The sequence below is a fragment of the Plecotus auritus genome (assembly GCF_963455305.1).
Source record: "Plecotus auritus genome assembly, chromosome: 5".
NCBI lineage: Eukaryota > Metazoa > Chordata > Mammalia > Chiroptera > Vespertilionidae > Plecotus > Plecotus auritus.
Window position 1 is genome coordinate 46,043,766 of NC_137776.1, and position 22,575 is coordinate 46,066,340.

At 36.4% G+C, this 22,575-nt stretch overlaps 1 protein-coding gene across 2 annotated transcripts in view; it reads left to right on the forward strand.

Moving 5' to 3' along the window:
* Positions 1-22,575, forward strand: part of ATF2 (activating transcription factor 2) — an 84,892-nt gene that overhangs the window by 41,820 nt on the left and 20,497 nt on the right. For both annotated transcript variants that reach the window (XM_080669275.1, XM_080669274.1), the window contains 4 exons: positions 1,387-1,565; positions 2,069-2,183; positions 4,107-4,193; positions 21,161-21,310. In XM_080669275.1, coding sequence (XP_080525401.1) covers positions 1,387-1,565; positions 2,069-2,183; positions 4,107-4,193; positions 21,161-21,310 — 531 coding nt within the window. The remainder of the gene's footprint in view (positions 1-1,386; positions 1,566-2,068; positions 2,184-4,106; positions 4,194-21,160; positions 21,311-22,575) is intronic.

Below are 22,575 nucleotides of genomic sequence, written 5' to 3' on the forward strand. Positions count from 1 at the left end.
TAAAGGGTTATGGGCCCTAACCGATTTGGCTCAGTGGATAGAGCGTCGGCCTGTGGACTGAAGGGTCCCAGGTTCGATTCCGGTCGAGGGTATGTACCTTGGTTGTGGGCACATCCCCAGTAGGGGGTATGCAGGAGGCAGCTGATCGATGGTCTCTCTCATTGATGTTTCTAACTCTCTATCCCTTTCCCTTCCTCTCTGTAAAAAAATCAATAAAATATATTTAAAGGGTTATGGGACTAGTTACTCATTCTTAATAAGATTTTTGATGTGGCAACATAAAGGCCAATTCAAAGTACCCAGTTGACCCAGTTTTTATACTAACTAGTTAAGGAGTTCTGGATAAGGCCCTTAATCTCTTTGTTTCCTAATCTGTAAAACTGGGGAAAAGACCACCTGTAAGGTCTTGGCTAACACATAATTATGTAATTATGTATTTTATATTCAAGGTATCAATATTACTTGGCCATTTGATACTGAGAAATCATTGATAATGGATAAACATTTGCATTGCTTTAAGTTTTAAAAAATAATTCTGTTATTGGATATGTAAAAGCTATAACAGTCTCCCTAGACCTCTTTACTTCTTTTTTAAAAATTGATTTTAGAGAGAGGAAGGAAGAGTGAGAGAAACATTGATGTGAGAGAGAAACATCAATCGGTTGCCTTCTGTATGTGCCCTCACTGGGGATCAAACCTGCAACCGGGTATGTGCCCTGACCAGGAATCGAACCCACAATCTTTTGGTGTATGGGACGACACTCCAACTGAGTCACAATGACCAAGGCCTCTTTCCTCTTTTTATAATATAATGATAGAGTAGAGCTAGGCAATCCCTTCTGGATTTTAAGTTCTATGACTCCTGAGAATGGTTTGTATTTTTTAAAAACATATTTTTATTGATTTCAGAGTGGAAGGGAGAGGGAGAGAGAGATAGAAACATCAATAATGACAAAGAATAATTGATTGGATACCTCTTATACACCCCACTGAGGATTGAGCCTGCAACCTGAGCATGTGCCCTGACTGAGAATCGAACTGTGACCTCCTGGTTCATTGATCGATGCTCACCCACTGAGCCATAGCAGCTGGGTTGTATTTTTATCTTTTACTAAAATTCTCATGGAATCATAGCCAAGTTACTCAGCCTGACTTATTTCTGGATTGATAGGAAAATAAGTTGTACTGATAAATATGAACATTGCATTTGAAATGTTATAGCTGCTTCTAAAATTTTCTTGTAATTAACTTTAGATGTTTACTTTTGGGGGTATTAAGTATCATCCTGTGGACACTTCTCGAAATGTGTTATTTTCTGTTCATTAAGGTACATAAATTGACTTGCATTTTTAAATTCCACTCTTTCTCTATCTCATTATTAAATAGGAAGTACCACTGGCACAAACTGCACAGCCAACATCAGCTATTGTTCGTCCAGCATCATTACAGGTTCCCAATGTGCTGCTTACAAGTTCTGACTCAAGTGTAATTATTCAGCAGGCAGTACCTTCACCAACCTCAAGTACTGTAATCACCCAGGCACCATCCTCCAATAGGCCAATCGTGTAAGTGATTTGGGCCAATCATTGACCTGTTTATGATATAAGTTTTTGTTGTCGTTTTATTGTTTGAATTGTGACCTTAGTTTTGTGTGTTTGTCATATTCTGAATGCTTTGATTTTTAGAAAAAGTACTTGTGTAGTCTTTTAAATATATATGTGTGTGTGTGTGTGTGTGTGTGTGTGTGTGTGTGTGTATATATGTATAAAATGTAATTAGAAAATAAATACCTAAAACTTAGATGGTATTTCTTTTAGACAGGTAGCTCTTAAGAGCTTTCTGATGAAGATTTTTCTTATTTAATATATTGGCGATTGTCCTGAGTAAATCCACAACTTTTTCCACTTTTTTCCTGTTATTTTTTCCACACTGCTACATGCATTATGCATTTTAGATGCGATTAAAAATAAATTTTGCAGTTTTTTTTTATCTGATTAGAAATTTTTTTTAATGCTACAGTAATAGGAATAAAAATAGTCTTTAATTTCCCTTTTTTTGTTTTTCTTAGTCCTGTACCAGGTCCATTTCCTCTTCTATTACATCTTCCCAACGGACAAACCATGCCTGTTGCTATTCCTGCATCAATTACAAGTTCTAATGTGCATGTTCCAGCTGCAGTACCAGTAAGTTTGAGATTTAGACTATTTATATTTTTCTTTATAGCAAAACTTATCTTTTTAATCAGAAAATACCCTTTGGGCTGTTTAATTGGTTTATGAAAATGAATTCAACAAACTATTAGTGGCAAGTAGTATTTCCTCTTTGATATTTATAGTGATAACATGTACCATCCAAGAAAAACATAATTGGATAGAAAACATTTTTTTATTCTCCAAAAATCTTGTTTTCCTTGTATTTTTAATACTGAGAACATTATTCCTAGTCAACCCATTTTAATTTGACTTAGATTTGTAGAATTCAAATATTAACACAGATTTCTATTCTTTAAGAGGATATTTATACTAGAACACTTGTCAGATAACTCCATGGTATTTCAGATATTATAGAAATTGTTTATAAAAACACTCTCTGAATTTTATGGTCAAGTTGGGTTCATAGAATTATTTTTGCTATTCAAGCATGTGAAAATTTAAACAGTCTAAAACAATAGTTAGTCCCCCACTTTCCTAATGGGAAAATAAAAATAAAAAAGTTGTTTGAGAGGCAGGTCAATTATATAAAATTTAAAAGACATAGGTAGTAGTTAAATATCTAATTATAATATTTAATAATTTAGTAAATATTTAAAAGCACATTCTTTAGAATTATGTAAGTTAGAAATAATGCTTTTTTTTTCTATTTTCACATTCATAAAACAATTTTATTCAAACTCTACAACTGTAGAGTATTAAAGTATTAAAGTTTGCATCATTAGAATGACGTTTTAAGATATCTGGCACAATTTTCCAAAACACATTATTTTCGTTTTTACCTAAGAAATTTCAATATAATACTTTTTGAATTTAGTATTCTCTTTCTGGAAGTCTAATCTCAATTCCTAATACTCATTCATACAATAAAAAGATAGTTTATTTTTTCACCTTGTAGGAACATATTTCTGATTAGTGCCATATAATCATTTATTGCATAGCTTTAAAAAAAATTTTAAAAGCCTACTTATAGTAACATCCAACACTTTTGGTGAGAATATTCCCCAGAATATTACTGAAATTAATGTTAAATATTTATTTTTATTCTTCTAAGTGATATTTTAAAGTATCCAGGATTAGCATTGATAGGAATCATCTTGATTATGTATGTGTTCTTCAAATAGAACTTTGCTGTTCAAATTCATTATTTGAGAGACTTTATAAAGACTGAATATAAGGTAACTACTTCCTCTTTTCTGAGGATATTTTTGAAGGGGAAACATTCTTGCCCTGCATTTGAGATTATGTGGTTATCCTATGAAATGTAACTGATGAAAGAAACTGAAATGAAAAAGAGGTATATTTAGTTACACAATAATCACTCAGTGTTGATACTATGTCAAAAACAAAATGGAAAAATTGTTCTAGGTTGTTAGAGAAATTAGAGGTAATTAGATTCATTTTTTTATATCATGCAGTATATTAATATTTTTATATTTTTATATATTTTTATAAAAAATATAAATTAGAGGTAATTAGATTCTTTTTTTATATCATGCAGTATATTAATATTTTTATATTTTTTATATATTTTAAAAAAGCACAATTCATTGTTGAAATTATTTTTCATGCCTATTTGTCACAAGTTTTGACATTTTCTTTCACCTCAGAATGTAAGTGTGACATATATGTGGGAAGTTTTACTTTGAATACTGTGAGTTTCTATAAGAAGGAACTATTTTTAAAAATTATGAAAGTTGAATGAAGATTAGCGAAGCAGATGTCTTAGAAATTGATAACTTTTGAAAGTAAATCAGTAAGATCAATAACAATTTAGGTAGAGATATAGTTTCTGATTTGAAGTCTCAAATTACTATAACAGCCATTGTGCAAATAAAGTACAAATCTCATTTTTAATATATTTTCTAGCAATTTTTTAAAATATCTTTTTCATAGCTCGTTCGACCAGTCACCATGGTGCCTAGTGTTCCAGGAATTCCAGGTCCTTCTTCTCCTCAACCAGTACAGTCAGAAGCAAAAATGGTAAACAATATTTTATTTGTTCTGTCCATTTCTTGAGCAGATTTTGAAATCTTTTTTTTTTCTTGTCTGGTTTCTACCTGTATCTTTTTAAACAAACTGTCCTCCTGGTGGAGGCTATGAATATTACAGCTGAAACTAGGTCTAATCATCTGAACGCAGTGCTGATAAGTGGTTTTAAACAGTGATATACATTTGTAAAACAGTATTGACAATAATTTTGAAATAGTACACAATTAGTCACCATTGCGCCTAATATATAAAGGAAAACCATATTTTTGAGTTTGCTTCAGATACGGAGAAATTATTGTTATTTAAGGAAAGAACTGCAGATTAGGAGTCAGGAGACATATGTCTTAATTTTAATCCTAACTCTGCTATTCATTACCATTAACCAAGCCAGTTCTACCCTTCATATGTCTTAAATTCCATCTAATGTCTTTATTTAAAATGACTTTAAATCCTACTTTATATTATATATAAATGAATTCCCTAAGAGGCTTTGTCATAATCCCTGAAGGATAACAAAGCCAGAATTTTGAATCCTGGCTTTGGCAGAGAACCCTGTTTCCTCTTCTCACTTAAATTGTGAACCTTTGAAGCAAAGGATAGTAAGACTTAAGAAAGTCTGCCCTAACCGATTTGGCTCAGTGGATAGAGCATCGGCCTGTGGACTCAAGGGTCCCAGGTTCGATTCCGGTCAAGGGCATGTACCTTGGTTGCGGGCACATACCCAGTAGGGAGTGTGTAGTAGGCAGCTGATCGATGTTTCTCTCTCATCGATGTTTCTAACTCACTATCCCTCTCCCTTCCTATTTTAATAATATTTAAAATATATTTTAAAAAAAGATTTAAGAAAGTCTTAAATGTATATCAATTCATGATGCTCTTTCAGATGATATCCCCAAGAATATTATTTTGCGATCATTCTGCAATTAGGTGTGCTCAATAACATCACTGAGCTAACTCAATGTGTGGTCTATTTTATTAGCTGCCCAATTCCCTGACCCTGGGCCTCAGGACCGTGGTAAACTAACTCTGTGCTTTGTGGGGTGAGGGTGAAGACAGCAGTTTCGTTGATCTTGCACAAAGAAAGTGTGGATTTCCATCACAGCTTCAGGAAGAGACCTTACAGGGCCCATAAGCCAAAGAAGGGAATAGAATATACACCACTCACCTTTGCATTATGCCATGATTCCCATAGAATTCCATAATGAGAATGGAGTGTCTTTCCTTTCCCTCCACAATCAGCTTGCAGGATCGCCAGCAGCTAGGCTGGTTTTCCAAAATGCTGTACAATACAGTGCCTCTTCTATGCATTGTCATCATCATCTTTTTTAAATCAGTGTGATTCTCCCTTCTACAGTCTAAAATACTTCAGGGCAGTTTCTTCTTAACAGCAATTAATGAATGTATCATTAGGAAATCAATAGATAGTTACTAGGCACCTATTATTTGCTTCACTTCAATGTTAGGCATTATATTAACTATATAAATTTATACACATAAAACCATTCTATATTGCAAGACTTTAAATTTTTTATTGCTATTCTCCATTAGTGCAAATAATCAATCTGAAATTGTCACGTGATAACTTTATTTAACAATAAAACTTACACACCATCTGAATGAACTAAGTAGATGGTTGAGGAGTGTAAAAATTAGCTGGTTGTTGATTGTGGTGAGAAAACTTGAAAACCTGAGAGGTTTTTTTTTTTTTTGTTTCACATAACAGCATGTTTAGGTCAAAACTTCAGAAAACTAAGATGAATCTTTACTTGATAGCCAAAGAGCTTCACTGGGAATGTTTTTTATTTACAATTTTTACTTTAAATATATCATACTAATAAAAAATTTATTAGTGAGAACTGAGAATAGAAATGGGAGCTAAAGAGATCATACTGTGCATTGCATCTAAAAATATTTTTACATATTTAGTGGGCTTCCTTTCTTACAAATTAATCTGATTTAAAGGAACAAATCTGATTTAAAGAAAACTCTTGACTTACAAGAGTAGGCCATATTTGTAGAAACTATTCAGTTTAGCACTTCCCTAAATAACTTTCTCTATTAAGTCACCAGGAAATTAATAAGAATAAAAGGATTTTGTGTGCTTGTATATTAAAAAATACCAAAGCTATAATATCCACAGATTTATATATATGGAAAACAGTCATTGATGAAGGCCCCAAAATAGCATGGGGAGTCACAGATTGCCCCACTCAAATTTAATGATCCAAATATTTCTTATAGAAATTTGCTAATGTGAAATAGCTATATTTAGATGATTGCCTATTTTAATTGGGATAATAGATGTTTGTTCTTTTATAATTAAATAAGACTCAGAAATTAGTCTTTCCTTTTTTAAACTTTTCATTATGGAAAATTTCAAACATAGACGAAGTAAACAGGATAATATAATGAATCCCCACATACCCATCACCCACCTTCAATTATTAGCAGTATAACTACTATATGTATTTTATCTATACCACAGACCACTCCCTACTCCCATTCACTTATTTTTAATAGGTTTTTTCAGTGTAAAATTTACATACATTGGAATGAACCAGTTTTAACTGTCCAGTTTTGATAAGTGCATTCATGTAACATTCTCATTATGGTATAGAACATTAACCCCTACCCATAAAGTTTATTTTCCTTCCCAATCAGTTCACCTTCCCCAAGTGTTCTGATATTTGTCACCAGCAATTAGTTCTAGAACTTCATGTAAATGGAATCAATATATATTGTGTCCACCTCAGCATGTGTCTGTGAGATTTATCCATGCTGTTGAGTGTATCATAGTTTGCTTCTGTTTATTGCTAAGTTATTATCCATTGTATGAATAGAATAGGCCACAATTCTTTATCCATTCCCTTGTTGATGGACACTTGAATGACCTTTAGTATTTAGCTACTGTGACTAATACTACTATACACATTTTTATATAACTTTTTGTGGATGTATGTTTTCATTTGGTCTATCTACCAAAGAGTAGACAGGTATTCATTTAACTTCATGAGAAACTGCCAGAGCTTTTTCCAGAGGTTTACATTCCCATAAGCAATGTATGGGAATTCCAATTGTTCCCACATTTTTCCAACATTTGGTTTTGTTATCATTTTCCTTGTAGACATTCTATGATTGTATAGCAGAATCTTGTGGTTTTTATTTGCATTTCCAGTTTGACTAGACTTTTTTTGTGTGTGATATATTGTGCCCATTTTTAAATTGGGTTACTTGTCTTATATTGTGTTATATGAATTTTTTCTATATATACCAGATACAAAATTTTTACAAATAATTCTTAGTCTGTAGCTTGCCTTTTCTTAGTATATTTGTACTATTATTTTTTAAAAATATATTTTTATTGATTTCAGAGAGGAAGGGAGAGGGAGAGAGAGATAGAAAAACATCAGTGACAGAGAATCATTGATTGGCTGCCTCCTGCACGCTCTCTACTGAGGATTGAGCCCACAACCTGGGCATGTGCCCTGACTGGGAATCTTAACTGTGACCTCCTGGATGCTCAACCACTGAGCCACACCAGCTGGGCTATTTGTACTTATTGGTTGCCACTGTTATCTTTAATATTTCCTTTCACCTACTTAATTGGTTTAAGTTTGCTTATCTTTTATTAGCTTCTTAAAGTAGAAACTTAGATGATTGCTTTAAATCTTCTACCTTTTAATATACGCATTTAAAACTATATTTTCCTCTGCACACAAATTTGATACTCCGTATTTTAATTATTCATTTTCTAATTTCCCTTGTGATTTCTTCTTTGAGCTATGGGTTATTTAAAAGTGAACTGTATAAATGGATTTACACAGTTTTTACTATTGTGTCTGTCTGATATTCAGCATAGTGCTTTTGAGACTTACTGTGTATTTCCTTCCCTTTATTGCTGAGTAATATTTCATTGTATGACTAAATCATAGTTTGTTTATCCACTCACCTGTTGATGAACATTTGGGTTGTTTTTGGTGTTTAGATATTATGAGTTAATCTGCTAGAACATTCTTGTACAAGTATTTGTGGAAAAAGATGTCTTTTCTTGGGTAAATATCCACTGTGGAGTTTTACTGTTTTTATCTGCATGACTAGAATGATACTAGCTGAATCAATTATTTGCTTTTTAAAATTTAAAAAGTAAGGCTCTTTTGACAAAAATCACTCTAATGTTACTATAAAGAAAATTGTTTCAAAACTTTGGGATACTTTTAGTTATTTATCTTTATCATTTACTTATTTAACAAATATTTATTAAGGTCCCATATGACAGTTGGGGAAATTTTAATATGATCTTGGTATTAGATGATATTAAGGACTTGCTGTTAATTTTGTTAGAGCATTAATGCCATATGGTGATTATGATTATTTTTTTAATCTCCAGGCATACTGATATGTGGTGAAAAGGAGACAGACAGGAAATTATATAATTTCTGGCAGTAGAAAACAGAACGATGTGATAGAACAGTGTTTACAAACTAGAGGTATATTGGACGTATTGGGTTCAAAGTTATATTTTGCTTGATCTCTCTGTGTGAAAACTTTTCATTTGTTACTAATTTTTCACTATTTCCACATGAAAATCTAGATTTCTGGCATCTCTTGAAAACTCAACCTGCATTTCTTTTTCTTTTTTTAAGTTTTAAAGAATGTAATAGTCCTGTATAAGATGTATTTATCTAATCAACTAGATTTCTATTTAAGCCCTTTTTCTAATAAGATATTTCTCTCATTCCTTTTTTTTGTATTTCAATATTTTTAATGCATTTATATAAATTCTAGATCAGATAAAACTAATCTATGATGAAAGAATATCAGAGTAGTGGGAAGGAACATGAGAGAATGTTCTGGGGTGTGGTTTTGGTTACACAAGTGTGTACATTTGTGGAAACACTGAATGGTACACTAACAATTTGTGCATGTTTTTATATCTATATTTCAGCCTCAGAAGAATGTTAAATATTTAGTTGAATATGTACTGACATTTGCTACTTACTTAAAATGCACCAAAAAAATAAGTTTTCTTTATGAATGATGGATAGAGAGATGGGTTTGTGAACAGATATTTGATAAAGCAATATAGTAAAATGTCAGTAGATTGTAGTGGTGGGTATGCAGATGTTTATTGCATGATTTTTCCATCTTGGGTGTATAAAAATGTATAAAATTTTTTACAATAAAATGTTGAGAAAGACTCCATAGTGTTTCTCAAGAGACAGGGAGAAAATCGGACTAGCCTGAGGATATATATGACAGACTTTCTGAGATACTTGCTGATCTGCCTCTCTAGTTAATTTTGGATGAACTGACCTCCACTCCCAGTTCTTGTGTAAACTGGTAGCTTCTTGACAATATCAGTAAGCATCTGCTTTTGGATCTCAGGTCTCTTTCATTTTCATAACACTCCTTGTCTATATTAGAATAAGTGGAATTGGAAGCAGAATGAGAAGCAAGACTTTATTTTCCAAGGTTCACAAACAACAGTGATTATTTAGAAGAAAATATTTGTTACCTACCCTTGAAGCTCAGGTATTTATTTGGCTTATAACTTTCTCTGCATAATTATCACAGTTGATCTTATCGGGCTTTTATCTCAACCTTCATAACTGTAATAGGTGTTATCCTATGTAATAAAAGGACAGCCACCATAAGCTTAATGACCAGAGACCAGAACCACCACGGCCCCTTGCCTGGCTGGCCCCGCCACCAAGCAAGCGGTTAGAGGTAATCAGGCCGGTAGGCAGAGTGGTTAGGGGTGATCAGGTAGGCAGGCCAGTGGTTAGGCCCTAACCGTTAGGGGCAATCAGGTAGGCAGACAGCCCCTTGCCAGGATGGCCTCGCCCCCAAGCAAGCATTTAGGGGCGATCAGGTAGTCAAGTGGTTAGGGGCGATCAGGAAGGCAGGCCAGCTGTTAGGGGAGATCAGGTAGGCAGACAGCCTCTCGCAGGGCTGGCCCCACCCCTCAGCAAGCAGTTAGGGATGATCAGGTAGGCAGGCAAGTGGTTAGGGGTGATCAGGTAGGCTGATGAGCAGTTACCCCCCAGCAAAAAAAAGAGGAAGGCCCAGGCCACCGGCGGCGACTCTGTGGCAGGTGTGTGGCTGGCCAGCGATCGCTCTGCAGAGGGAGGCCCAAGCCATCGCACCCTACGCCTGTGGCCTGCAGAGGTAGGCCACTGGTGGCAGGGAAGTGGGGGGCAGCGCTGCACAGATAGCAAGCAGTGGCAGTGGCGGGGATGGGGCCAGCTGCCTGCAGCCGGGGGAAGGAAAGCCCCGATAGGCCCTGATCTCAGGCCAGGTCTAGGGACCCTACCCGTGGGGTCCCGGATTGTGAGATGGTACAGACTGGGCTGAGGGACCTCCCCCCAAATGCAAGAATTTTCGTTCACTGGGCCTCTCGTTTATATATATAAAAGGATAATATGTAAAGTGTCCCCTTGGGAGTTTGACCGGGAGAACAGGAGTTCACCTGCTTGCTATGATGTGCACTGACCACCATGAGGCGGCGAGGAACATGGCAGGAGACCAGTGGTGGCTGTGGGGTGCTGAGGGAGCGAAGGAAGGAGGAGGTGGGGAAGTGGGGGGAACCGTGTGGTGGCAGCACAGGTGGTGAGGGAAGGAGGAGGCAGGGAGGGGGGGAACCTGATCGGCCCTGATCACCAGCCAGGCCTAGGGACCCACTGTGCACGAATTTTGTGCACCAGGCCTCTAGTTGTTTTATAAATAAAATTTAGATTAAGTAAAAAGAAGTATATTTTATAATTTCCAAATATTTTGAAGCTTTTCTCATATTTTTAATTTATTAACTAGAGGCCTGTGCATGAAAATTCATGCACTGGGTGGGGGGGGGGGGAGGTCCCCAGCCCGGCCTGCCCCCTCTTACAGTCTGGGAGCCCTCAGGGGCGGGAGGCGACCCGGCAATCAGGGGAAGGCAACGCCCCATCACATCTCTGCTGCCACCATCCGAGACTTGCCTGCACCTCAGGTTGGCCCTGGGAGGCTGGGCAGCCGCCATCCAAGGCTTGCCTGCACCTCGGGCTGGCACTGGGCGGCTGGGGGGCTGAGGGGACTGGGGGACTCCGGAGGCAGGTGCGCAGGGCAGGCCCAGCCTTGCTGCACGCCTGCCACCCCAGTGGGGCTGAGGGGACTGGGCGCTGCCATCTTGTGGCTGTGTGGACGCCGCCATCTTTGAGGGCAGGGCAACAATTAGCATATTCCCTCCTTATTGGCTGTGGGTGCCACCATCTTTGAGGGCGGGGCAGTCAATTAGCATATTCCCTACTTATTGGCTGTGGGTGATGCCATCTTTGCCATGGTGTGAGGGTCAATTAGCATATTCCCTCTTTATTAGATAGGATATTTTAATTACTGTGCTTTGATATATTTGTCCTTTGCTTCCATTTTCTAATATATCATAGCTCTCTGGTTAGTTTGTGAAAACAATAGATATTGCCATGCTATTCAGGTAACATGAACTGGTAACAAAATACCAATTGCCTGGAATGCTAAAGGAATTCTGATTAATTGTGTTTATTTTATTGTACAGAAATTATTTTATTTCACACTTCACTATTGGTTTGATACTTTTATCAAATACTATTTGTCTGTTTACCCTGCCTTAGTAACATAGAATAAACATTATTCAGTATCTGTTTAAGAATTTTCAGTTCTTATATGTCATTATCATCAACATCAACTATACTTACATATGTTTAGAAGGACAAATGAATCTTAACAACCTTAGGGATTAACCAGAAATAGTTTGTTTTTATAGATTAATTCATGTTTATATATTTTGCTTCAGTCTCATTTAACAGTTATTTCTGTCGATTGTTATTTATTTAACAAATATTTCTTGGGTATCAAGAAATTCAGGTGTGATCTGACATTTTGAGATTATTAATTCATTTATTTACTTACTAGAGGCCTGGTGCACGAAATTCGTGCACCGGGGGGCGGGGTGCCTTCAGCCCAGCCTGCACCCTCTCCAATCTGGGACATCCCTCTCACAATCCAGGACTGCTGGCTCCCAACCACTCGCCTGCCTCTGCCTGATTGCCCCTAACTGCTTCTGCCTGCCAGCCTGATCGCCCCCTAACCACTCCCCTGCCAGCCTGATCAATGCCTAACTGCTTCCTGGCCGGCCCAATTGCCACTAACTGACCTCCCCTGCCAGCCTGGTCACCTCTAACTGCCCTCCCCTGCTGACCTGGTTTCCCCCAACTGCCCTCCTCTGCTGGCCCGGTCACCCCTAACTGCCCTCCCTGCTTGCCTCATCGCCCACAACTGCCCTCTCCTGCTGGCCTGGTCCCCCCAACTGCCCTCCCCTATAGGCCTGGTCTCCCCCAACTGCCCTCCTCTTCTGGCCTGGTCACCCCTAACTGCCCACAACTGCCTTCCCCTGCAGGCCATCTTGTGGCGGCCATCTTGTGTCTTGGAGTGATGGTCAATTTGCATATTACTCTTTTATTAGATAGGATTTATGCAAATGTTGCCTGTGATCATTAAGAGAGTCAGGAAAGTTTTACCTGCCCTGGCCTGTGTGGATCAGTTGGTTGAGTATCATCCAATGCACCAAAAGGTCACCAGTTCAATTCATGGTCAGGGTGCATGCCTGGGTAGCAGATTCAATCCCCAGTAGGGGGCAAGCAGGAAGCAGCCAATCATTGTTTCTCTCTCACCTCGATATTTCTTTCTCTCCCTCTCCTTTCCTCTCTCTCTGAAAAGAAAAACCTATAAAAAAAAGTCTTACCTTTAAGAAGGCCATTATGTTTTTCACAGGTACTGACAGGATTATATCATATCAATTAGATGTTTTTTGTTTTCAATTTTTTTATTCCCTTGATGGTGACTTGTGCACAAAAATTATTTTTTCAGGGACTACTTTTAAAAAACAATACTAGTTTTATTAAAGTTTTAAATTTAGTTCTTCCCTAAGTTCTCAAGGCCAATTTACAAATCTAATTATATAAGTATCACTTTTAAAGAGCTTAAAACGTAATTAATGTTAAACATCTTTATTAAACTTCGTTATAACTTACTATATCCTATTTTCTCTATGGGTACCTCAGTTGTCTAACAAACTTTCCCAAGTACTTAAAAACCTTTAAATTTAATTAAACTTAACAGATATAATGAGGCATGGTTTTTATTTTTTTTATCTTTATTGTTGAGAGTATTACAGATGTCCCCCATTTTTCACCTCCACCCAGTTCCTGCCCCACCCCTACCTCCTGACCTTCACCACGCTATTGTCTTGTCCATGGATTATGCATATATGCATATAATAACCAAAGAGGCATGGTTTTTAAAAATACTTTTGTATGATTGATTTAGAGGCTTAATAAGATTATTTTAGCTCTTTAACTAAAATTACAGGAATAAATCAATCTCTTAACTATTTTAAATTGAAATCCAGGAATAATCTGTTATTTTAGGTACTTTTAGGACATAAAATACCAAATAGGTACAGATTATTTCTAAATTTGAATTAAAATGTCTGTGTCATAGATTTATTTTTTTAAGCTTCAGAGAGCTAAAACTAAAAAGACTTACCAAATGAAGAAATAATTGTATCATCCCAACTGAAGAAAATCAAAACTAGGTTCATATCCCAGTACACAGAAATTTCCAAATTTCTCAGTGACCAGATAAGTGAACATGGGACTTGATTCTTTTCTCCATCAGTGATAGAACTCCAAATCCATGCTTTCCAAATGAGTGGTTCCCATCCACATCGCCTATACATTACATAATTAATTTTTCTGACTGTTCACCAGTATGCAGGCCCCTAATAAAACTTATAATTTCTTTCACTGCTTCAGTTGGGTTTTGCTTTGTTGTTTCTTTCAGATCTCTGAAAATACGTAAAACATCCTCTCTGTTTGGTTCTGCATGTCTCTTTAGGATTCATTTGACCTTTGTGGTCACAGTCTGTTAATGACATGCTAAATACTGTAGCAGTGTTGATTCTACTAAAATGACCTGTCATTAAAAAATAATGTAAGAGAAATGGCAGCATTGGAACACATAAAATGAGTAGCCCATGTAGCTGAAGAGAAGCATATTTATGTTCTAAGATTATTGGCCTGGTGTAGAAATTCGTACACACTAAAAGGGAATTAATTAGAGGAAATATTTTAATATTGCTATTTGCCCTTTCTCTATAATAGAAGTGTCAGAGATGAAAGAAAATTAGTAAAATGTATATGGAAATCGCCCTCCTGTCAGAGTCTGGGGCCCGCCACGGGACCCAGAATCAAGTCCCCACCTACCCGCATGCGCTTCGAAATCTCAGGAGACCCAGACCTGGCCGGCCCCACCCCCATCAAGCCCCGAGGGGTGGAGGGTGCAGCCTGAGGTCCCTTGTCAAGCCCCATGGAGCAGGGGGTGTGGCCTGAGGTCCCTCGCCCTGGCCAGGTGCCATGCAGCCTCAGGTCCCTGCTGTTCAGTCATGACATTATGATGTCCCAGCTAATTTGCATATTCTTCTATTATACGATAGACTAGAGGCCCAGTGCATGAAATTTGTGCACTGGGGGGTTGTCCCTCAGCCCAGCCTGCACCCTCTCCAATCTGGAACCCCTCAGAGGTTGTCCAACTGCTAGTTTAAACTGGCAGTCAGACATCCCTCTCACAATCTGGGACTGCTGGCTCCTAACCACTTGCCTGCCTGCCTGCCTGATTGCCCCTAACCGCTTTTACCTGCCAGCCTGATCACCCCCTTCTGCCTCCCTGCCAGCCTAATTGACGTCAAACTGCTCCCCTGCCGGCATGATTGACGCCTAACTGCTCCCCTGCTGGCCCAGTCACCCCCAACTGCCCTCCCCTGCTGGCCATCTTGTGACGACGTGGGGGCGGCCATCTTGTGGCCATCTTGTGACAATGTGGGGCAGCCATCTGTGGCAGTCATCTTGTGATGACATGGCGGCCATCTTATGATGTGAGGGCGTGAGGGTCAATTTGCATATTACCTCTTTATTATATAGGATAGTTAAGGATGCCTTTGTGGGGCCCTGATTTTCAGAAGCCTAGTGCTTATAGGAAGGTATTATGCATTGTGTTTGTGTCCACTATAAATATTGACATGAGATCCTCCTTTTCTGCTAAAGAAATTTCTTCAGAGCAAGCGCTTTTTAAAATTTATTTATGAACTCTAAAATAAAACTTTGGAAAAGTAAGAGTGGTAAAAACAAATGTAGGTGGGGGGCCACAGATACAAGATTATCTAGTACTTTTTTAAACTACACAAAAATTTATAGGACCTATTTTCTACAAAATTGCACTGTATCTTACCAAATTTAGGTATAGGGATTTTGTTTGTCATTAAACACATAAACCATAGATATTTGCTATCTTTGTTACCCTTCTGGTAGAACAATTTTCTTATGTAATATTTGTAATAAAAAAGTAAATCTTCTGAATGTTAATCATCTAGGAGTTTTGTTTAAGATGTGGTATGGTACTTAAGTGGTATTCTCCAGAATCATTCCTTTAAGATTTGTGTGACAAACTGAGAAATATCTTTAAACACAGGGGGTAGCCAGTAGGCTTTCTGCAGGGGGTTTCTACTGAGAGCTGACAGAGGGCATCTTGGCAAATGTTCAGAAACGTACATTAACTTAGTTAGGCCCTGCATGGAACCTCATGTTCAGCAGAATTCTTCTGACCTGCCTCTGCATGCCAAGCTAATCAGCAAACACCTAATGAGCCTGCTCCAAAGAAGCAGACTCTCTCCCAACCTACTTCATTTTCATATGTTCTCTGGGGGAGGGGAGACAAGACTTCAGGAGGACTGATGATGCTGCAAAGACCACAATAATGATAATTAACTTGCTGAATTTAGAAGATTATGCTGTTAATTAGTTGCAAAATAAAGATAAGTAATAGAGTAGCAGATGGTAGGATAACACCCAGGAGAAGGAGGGTTATTACTCTGATGAGCTTTTGTGGCACAGATGAAATATGGATCTGACTTTTTCATAAATTGTTTCTAGAGAACATTATGTTTTTTCTTTGTACTATGATGGAGTAGTTTGTTCCTACTAAGTTCTGAGAGATGTGATAAAATTTGTTTTCGATAATACAACATATAACATAGAATTTGAATAGCAAATTATTTTTAACAGATTACCCCTTAAAGTGAATGTCAGATCATCAGCACAATAATCTATCTCTGACTATCTCTCTGGGAAAAAACATTTTTAATATAGTAGTTGAATTTTACATCACGAAAAACTAATTCTAAACATTAAAGCATTAGTCTGCTTAGAATTATAGTAATAAAGATATTTTCATTTTCTCAAGGTATATATCTTTAGTTTAAAATTAAAATTATGTCAATGTTTTATTGTACATGTTGGAAAATACAGACTTTTAAATATTAATTTCATTGAGTTTTTTATCTTTTCTTATATTAAATTTATTGTGAGAAATTTTGATCTTAGCAATGGGTTGACCAATGTCTGATTTCTTATTGAATCCTAATATGCATAGAATACTAAATATTAGACAAAAACTCTAGTTTGGAAAACTTTGGTTTAAAATATGTTTAATGAACTAGGAGTCAACAGACAATTCCTTATCCTGGCTCTGCTTCTACCTCAGTCTATGATTCTGGGAATTAACTTCACTCTTGGGCCTTCATTTCTTTATCCGTAAGATGATGATTGGACTAATTGATGTCCAGTATCTCTGCTAGCTCAAAAATTATATTATAAAATAAATACCCATTATATTTATATTTTTTAAATTAATTTTTGAACCAAAGTATTTGTTCTTCTTTGAACTGTCTCTAGCAAATATATATATGGGTGGGTTGTAGATATCCTAATACAATTGTAAAATTTATATGAATCATATTTGGTGACAACTTTTTTACCTAACCCATTCTAATTATTTTTAGTTTACATGTATATTTAATGCTGTTTTAAAAAGTCTGCATTTCAGAGCAGTGTTAATTAACCCTTGAAAATCTTTTTTTTAAATTTTATACTCAGTGGCACACTCTCCAAGTCAGACTCATTGTAATCAATGTAACAGCATGGAACAAACATTAGAGCTTCTTCACTGGATGAGTACTGTATACCCTAGGGCAGTCAAGAGAGGATAATGAATGAATACTGATGCTGTTCTAAGTGCTCTGTAAGGTAGTTACTTGCCCTACTAAAGATTATTCAAGAGAGTGATGTTTATGTACTTCAGAGTCTCCTATGTGCAGTTACTATATTTCATTAATTCTAAGAGTTAAGCTCTTCTCTATAAAACTTTAAATGCTCTTCAATCCTGTTTTCTACCTAAGGACTTATAAAAATGTTTACCAATACATGATTTTACCAAGTTTCACATCTCAACAGCTACTTATATTTATGCACGTTTTATATCCAGAAATGAAAGCCCTAATCTAACACTAGACTGGGCACTGTTTATTGTATTTTGATGTCTAATATTCTGTTTTTAAAAGATATAATTATGCAGAGTGACCACCTCCCCAGATTCTCCTCCTTTGTTCTGTTTATATAACCCACACTTTTAAACTCCTATCTTTCTACTTTTAATTCTTTGACCATTTAGCCTAAGCCCGTGGTCGGCAAACTGTGGCTCGCGGGCCACATGAGGCTCTTTGGCCCCTTGAGTGTGGCTCTTCCACAAAATACCACGGCCTGGACAAGTCTATTTTGAAGAAGTGGTATTAGAAGAAGTTTAAGTTTAAAAAATTTGGCTCTCAAAAGAAATTTCAATCGTTGTAATGTTGATATTTGGCTCTGTTGACTAATGAGTTTGCCGACCACTAGCCTAAGCAGTCCTACCTGATTATAGCCAATACTGCTTTGGACACTTATCTGATTTTAGTTTTAATACATCCACTTCCACATTATCCCAAGTTTCTGTTTCTTAGTCACTAATGTGGTTGTTTCTGCTTGTTTAAGAATGAAGAAAAATAAGGGATGAACTAAGAATTTTACGTTATCTGAATTCTGAAAGATGCAGTGTATTTACATAATAAAATATGTCTGAGGCTAAACCAGTGCTTAAGATGACCCCTAAGTTCATTTTTCCTAAGTACATTGTGAAAATACAAAAGTTTAGGAACTCTCCTGACTCTTTGGCATCACCACCCACACATTTATGCTAAGAAAATAGAGGCTATTTTTGAAGAAATAAGGAAGCTGACATTGGAGAAATCCTTTTATGGGTAAGGTACTTTTACATATTATACTTAATCTTTACCTTAACCCTACAAGGAAGTTATCATTATTCATTCCCAGTTTTACAGATAAGGAAACTGAGACTCAAAGATTAAATGATTTGTTCAGAGTCACAGATAGTTTGAGGCAGAATTAAATTCTGAACATTGTCTTCTAGCTGTATAACATGTATACAAATATTTATATAGCATACATTATGTATATTAACCAGTGAAGATACTATGACTTTACATATTGTAGTGCTCTTGGCAGTTCATAAAGAAGTACTCTGTCAGAAAGGAAGGGAGAAATCTATCTGATCCTCAGGTAGTGTGGCTTTAGCAGTTGCAATATCAGACTTGGCAATTCTAATCCTTTGTGGTTATCTTTTGAAGCAGTAAGCCATCCAGCCTTATATATATTTTATTGATTTCAGAGAGGAAGGGAGAGGGGGAGAGATATAGAAGCATCAATAATAATAATCATTGAGCGGATGCCTCCTTCACACCCCACACTGGGAATCGAGCCCACAACCTGGGCATGTTCCCTGACCAGGAATTGAACCATGACCTCTTGGTTCATAGGCTGACGTTCAGCCACTGAGCCACACCAATTGGGCCAGCCTCAGATTTTATTTCTTGATCACTCCTTGTGTTGTTTTTTTTAGACAAATCCAGGATTTGAACTAGCTTAATGGCTGTGTGACTTTGGGCAAACGATCAGGTTTCCTAATCTGTCAAACTGGGATATTGTCCTATTAGAAACTCATTGAACACAACATGAATGGATCTCAGGTACATTATGCTAAAGGAAAGAAGCTGGATTCAATTCCATTTACATGGTAGTCTGGAAAAGGCAAAGTTTTGGGGATCAGAAAATAGATTAGTGGTTTTCCGAGGCTGGGTGTGTGAGGGGAGAATGACAGGAAAGGAGCATGAGGGAAATTTGGGGGTAATAGAACTGTACTGTATTCTGACTGTAGAGGGTGGTTCTGCAACTATATGTGTTAGTTAAAACTCAAAACTGTACACTAAAATGAGTTCATTTTATTGTAAGTAACTTATTCCTCAGTAAAACTTTTTTTGACCTGCTGACTTTGTTCTTTAAATCGTACTCAGAATCCACAATGATTAGTAGTAAAGAAAAAATGTCCACTAACCAGTTGTCCAGGTGTAATTATTGCCTAGTGGAAATTTTGTTAATCTTTTCATATATGCTTCAGTTTTTAAGGGATCTGGATCGTTTATAGAAGGTAAGATATGCATAGATGAAAATAAAGAAACTTCAAATTTTTGAATAGTTGTCAAATTTTCTAAATTGTTCTTAGTTGGCATGAATGAAAGCAGTTGTACTAGCATCATTTATTTGGGAGCCTTTTTCAAAAGTTCTTCTCTCTTACCCACCCCTTTCTGCTATATCCAGGGAAGGAAGAGAGAAAGGTTACCAAGAATCTGTTTTAGTATGTAACATCCAGGCAGTTACTTCTAGAAAGTTTGGGAAAGCACTGGATAAATTGCAACACACTTCTCATACCAATATTTGTAGCCTCTCTCCTAAAATTTGCACCTGAGTGTGGATCTTAGGAAAATGTAATGGACATATTTCTGCATCAAATGTTGTAAGAAAACTTTATTTTGGGCTCGAGGACTATATCTCAGTTTCTAAGAATATTACCAGCAGTAATAGTTACAGGTCTCCCATGTTCCTGAGGTCTTTTTCATCACTAAGATATATAATTCAATTATATTATGCCAATTATTTCAAATTTACAGATCATAGCAATAAAACTACCCCCCAAAATTATGTCATGCTCACCAAAGAAACCAACTTCTGTTTATTAGCAAATGTGTTTTTCACCTATGATGCACATCAATAATGTACTAGCTGCTAAAAGGGATGCAAATAAATATAAGGCAACCTCTGCTCTTAAAATGCTTACTGTCTGATTGGGGAGATAATATATTCACATGTGACACATTTTTGCTGATAGAATAATAAACTTGATTCAAATTGTGTCTTTATAAAGAGGTAGCCATAAATGTCTAGGGCCTCATTCTAACACTAGACCTGCCACACTCTGATAGTGGGTCAGGTACAGTCCAGTTAACTAACAAAATGGAACATAGTGGAAGGAATAAACTTAGAAGTAGATCTGTTTACTGGAGACTGGGAAGACCTAAGGGAGATAAAACCAGCTGTAGGTTCTCAGAGGAGGTTTAGCCTGACAGATAGTGTAGTGGCCTAAAAAAAAATGCAACATCAAGTCATTGTCGAAGTAAGCACTGACATTAGACTTGCTTGCAGAGATCAGATGGCCCATATCTGGAAAAGAAGAGATTTTGGTCTAAGAATCTAAGAACCTAGAATATTGGGATATAGGATACAGTTATGGGGTGGGGAAAATAGGTGAAAGTGTACATATTTAACTTCTGTTGTTTATTTTAGTTGAACGGTTATTTTCAGTCAGTCGTGTTTTTAATTTTCACTCTTTCTCAAAATTGATTAGGAACAAGAAAGTACAGAATTCTCTAGTAGTACTAGACAAAAAGACTCAGGGAAGCTTTCCAAAGGTCCTTTTGTTTGTTTATCTTGTTGATATTTATAGTGATCTTAGGAATATAATGAATTACGATAAACCAAAGCTGATTTTGAAGCTGAATGAATTTATGCCTTCCTTTGCAAATTTCTCTTTTGTTTAACCAAAGAGTATGTTAGGAGTTGGATTTGGGTAGAAAGTAGAGAATTTTTTAAAAATTGGTGTTTGCATTTCAGAGATTAAAAGCTGCTTTGACCCAGCAACATCCTCCTGTGACCAATGGTGATACTGTAAAGGGTCACGGTAGCGGATTGGTTAGGACTCAATCAGAGGAATCTCGACCACAGTCATTACAACAGCCAGCCACTTCCACTACAGAAACTCCGGTAGGTGTGTTGTTTTTATCATGCAGCACTCTATCATCCTTAAAAAAGCAAATACAGTGTAACTTAAATGACTATATACTTTGAAAAAAATTATTTCTGGTTATATTGTTATTCCAAAAGTATATCAGAAGTCTTAGAAAAAGGTAGTTCAAATATTAAATAAAGTCAGTCCAGTCCATCAAGCAGTTATTACTGCATAGAACACACTATATGTATGTAGGTCTGACATAGCACAATATCCATCAATACTTTTAAGGAAACATATTTGCTGTTGATTACATTCAAATAATGTATATATGTATTACATTACTCACATAGATGAAACAATTATTTAATTAAAATGTGGGAAACATCGCGAAAGGAAAAGATATGCCATATAGTAGTCGTTTGTACTAGAGGCCCTTTTTACTTCTCTCTAGTTCTGGACTGCCTGTTAGGTGATTGATATTTCTGTATGTCTACAGTATATTTCTATAATGTAAAGGGTTACTGTATTTCTGTTAAATGTTTCAGAACTCAAGAGCTTTTATCTTCTCTACTTAAAGAATATTAGCATTGGCATTAAAAAGCAGAACTTTCCATTTAAAGAAACACAGGTAAACAGCAAGTTTTAGAATGCCTCCTAAGCATAGGTATTTAGATAATTACATTTTATCTTTATGAAACTTCCAACAAAGTGGAATGTATTTGTGGTTGTCATCCACTAAACAACTTTACTAAGTGTCCAAGAGAGGGAAAGTAAGTAAGTGTGTTTTAATGTCATGATTCAAGGGTAAGCAAGCTGGCCCTCAGGCCAAATGAACCCCAGCGCTGTTTTTTGTATGGTCTGCAAGCTAATTATGGTTTTTACATCTTTAAAAGTTTATTTAAAAGAAATGAATATAATTTATTTTCTTATACTAGCTATAGTTTCCATGGATCTAACTTTTATTTATATCTTTACATTTTATTACATTAGATTAAAGCTCCACTGCTGTATCTCTAGTTTCTAGAATAGTTTAATATATTTTTTTTAATGAAGTGGAATGAATGAATCAGTGAAAGAAGGGAGAGAAGGAGGTACATGTGCTTCTAATTAGCCTCAAGTTCTCGTTAGGTGTAAAAATATAACAAATGGAAATAATAGCTTTCATGTATCATACTCAGATTTAGCCTTTGCTGTAATAACTGAGTTGTCAATTTAAAAACAAAAAATGTTCTTTCTTATTCAGTCAAATGAGTAAAATAAAAAGTAAAAAAAACCCTGCTGTAAGTTACAAGGATGA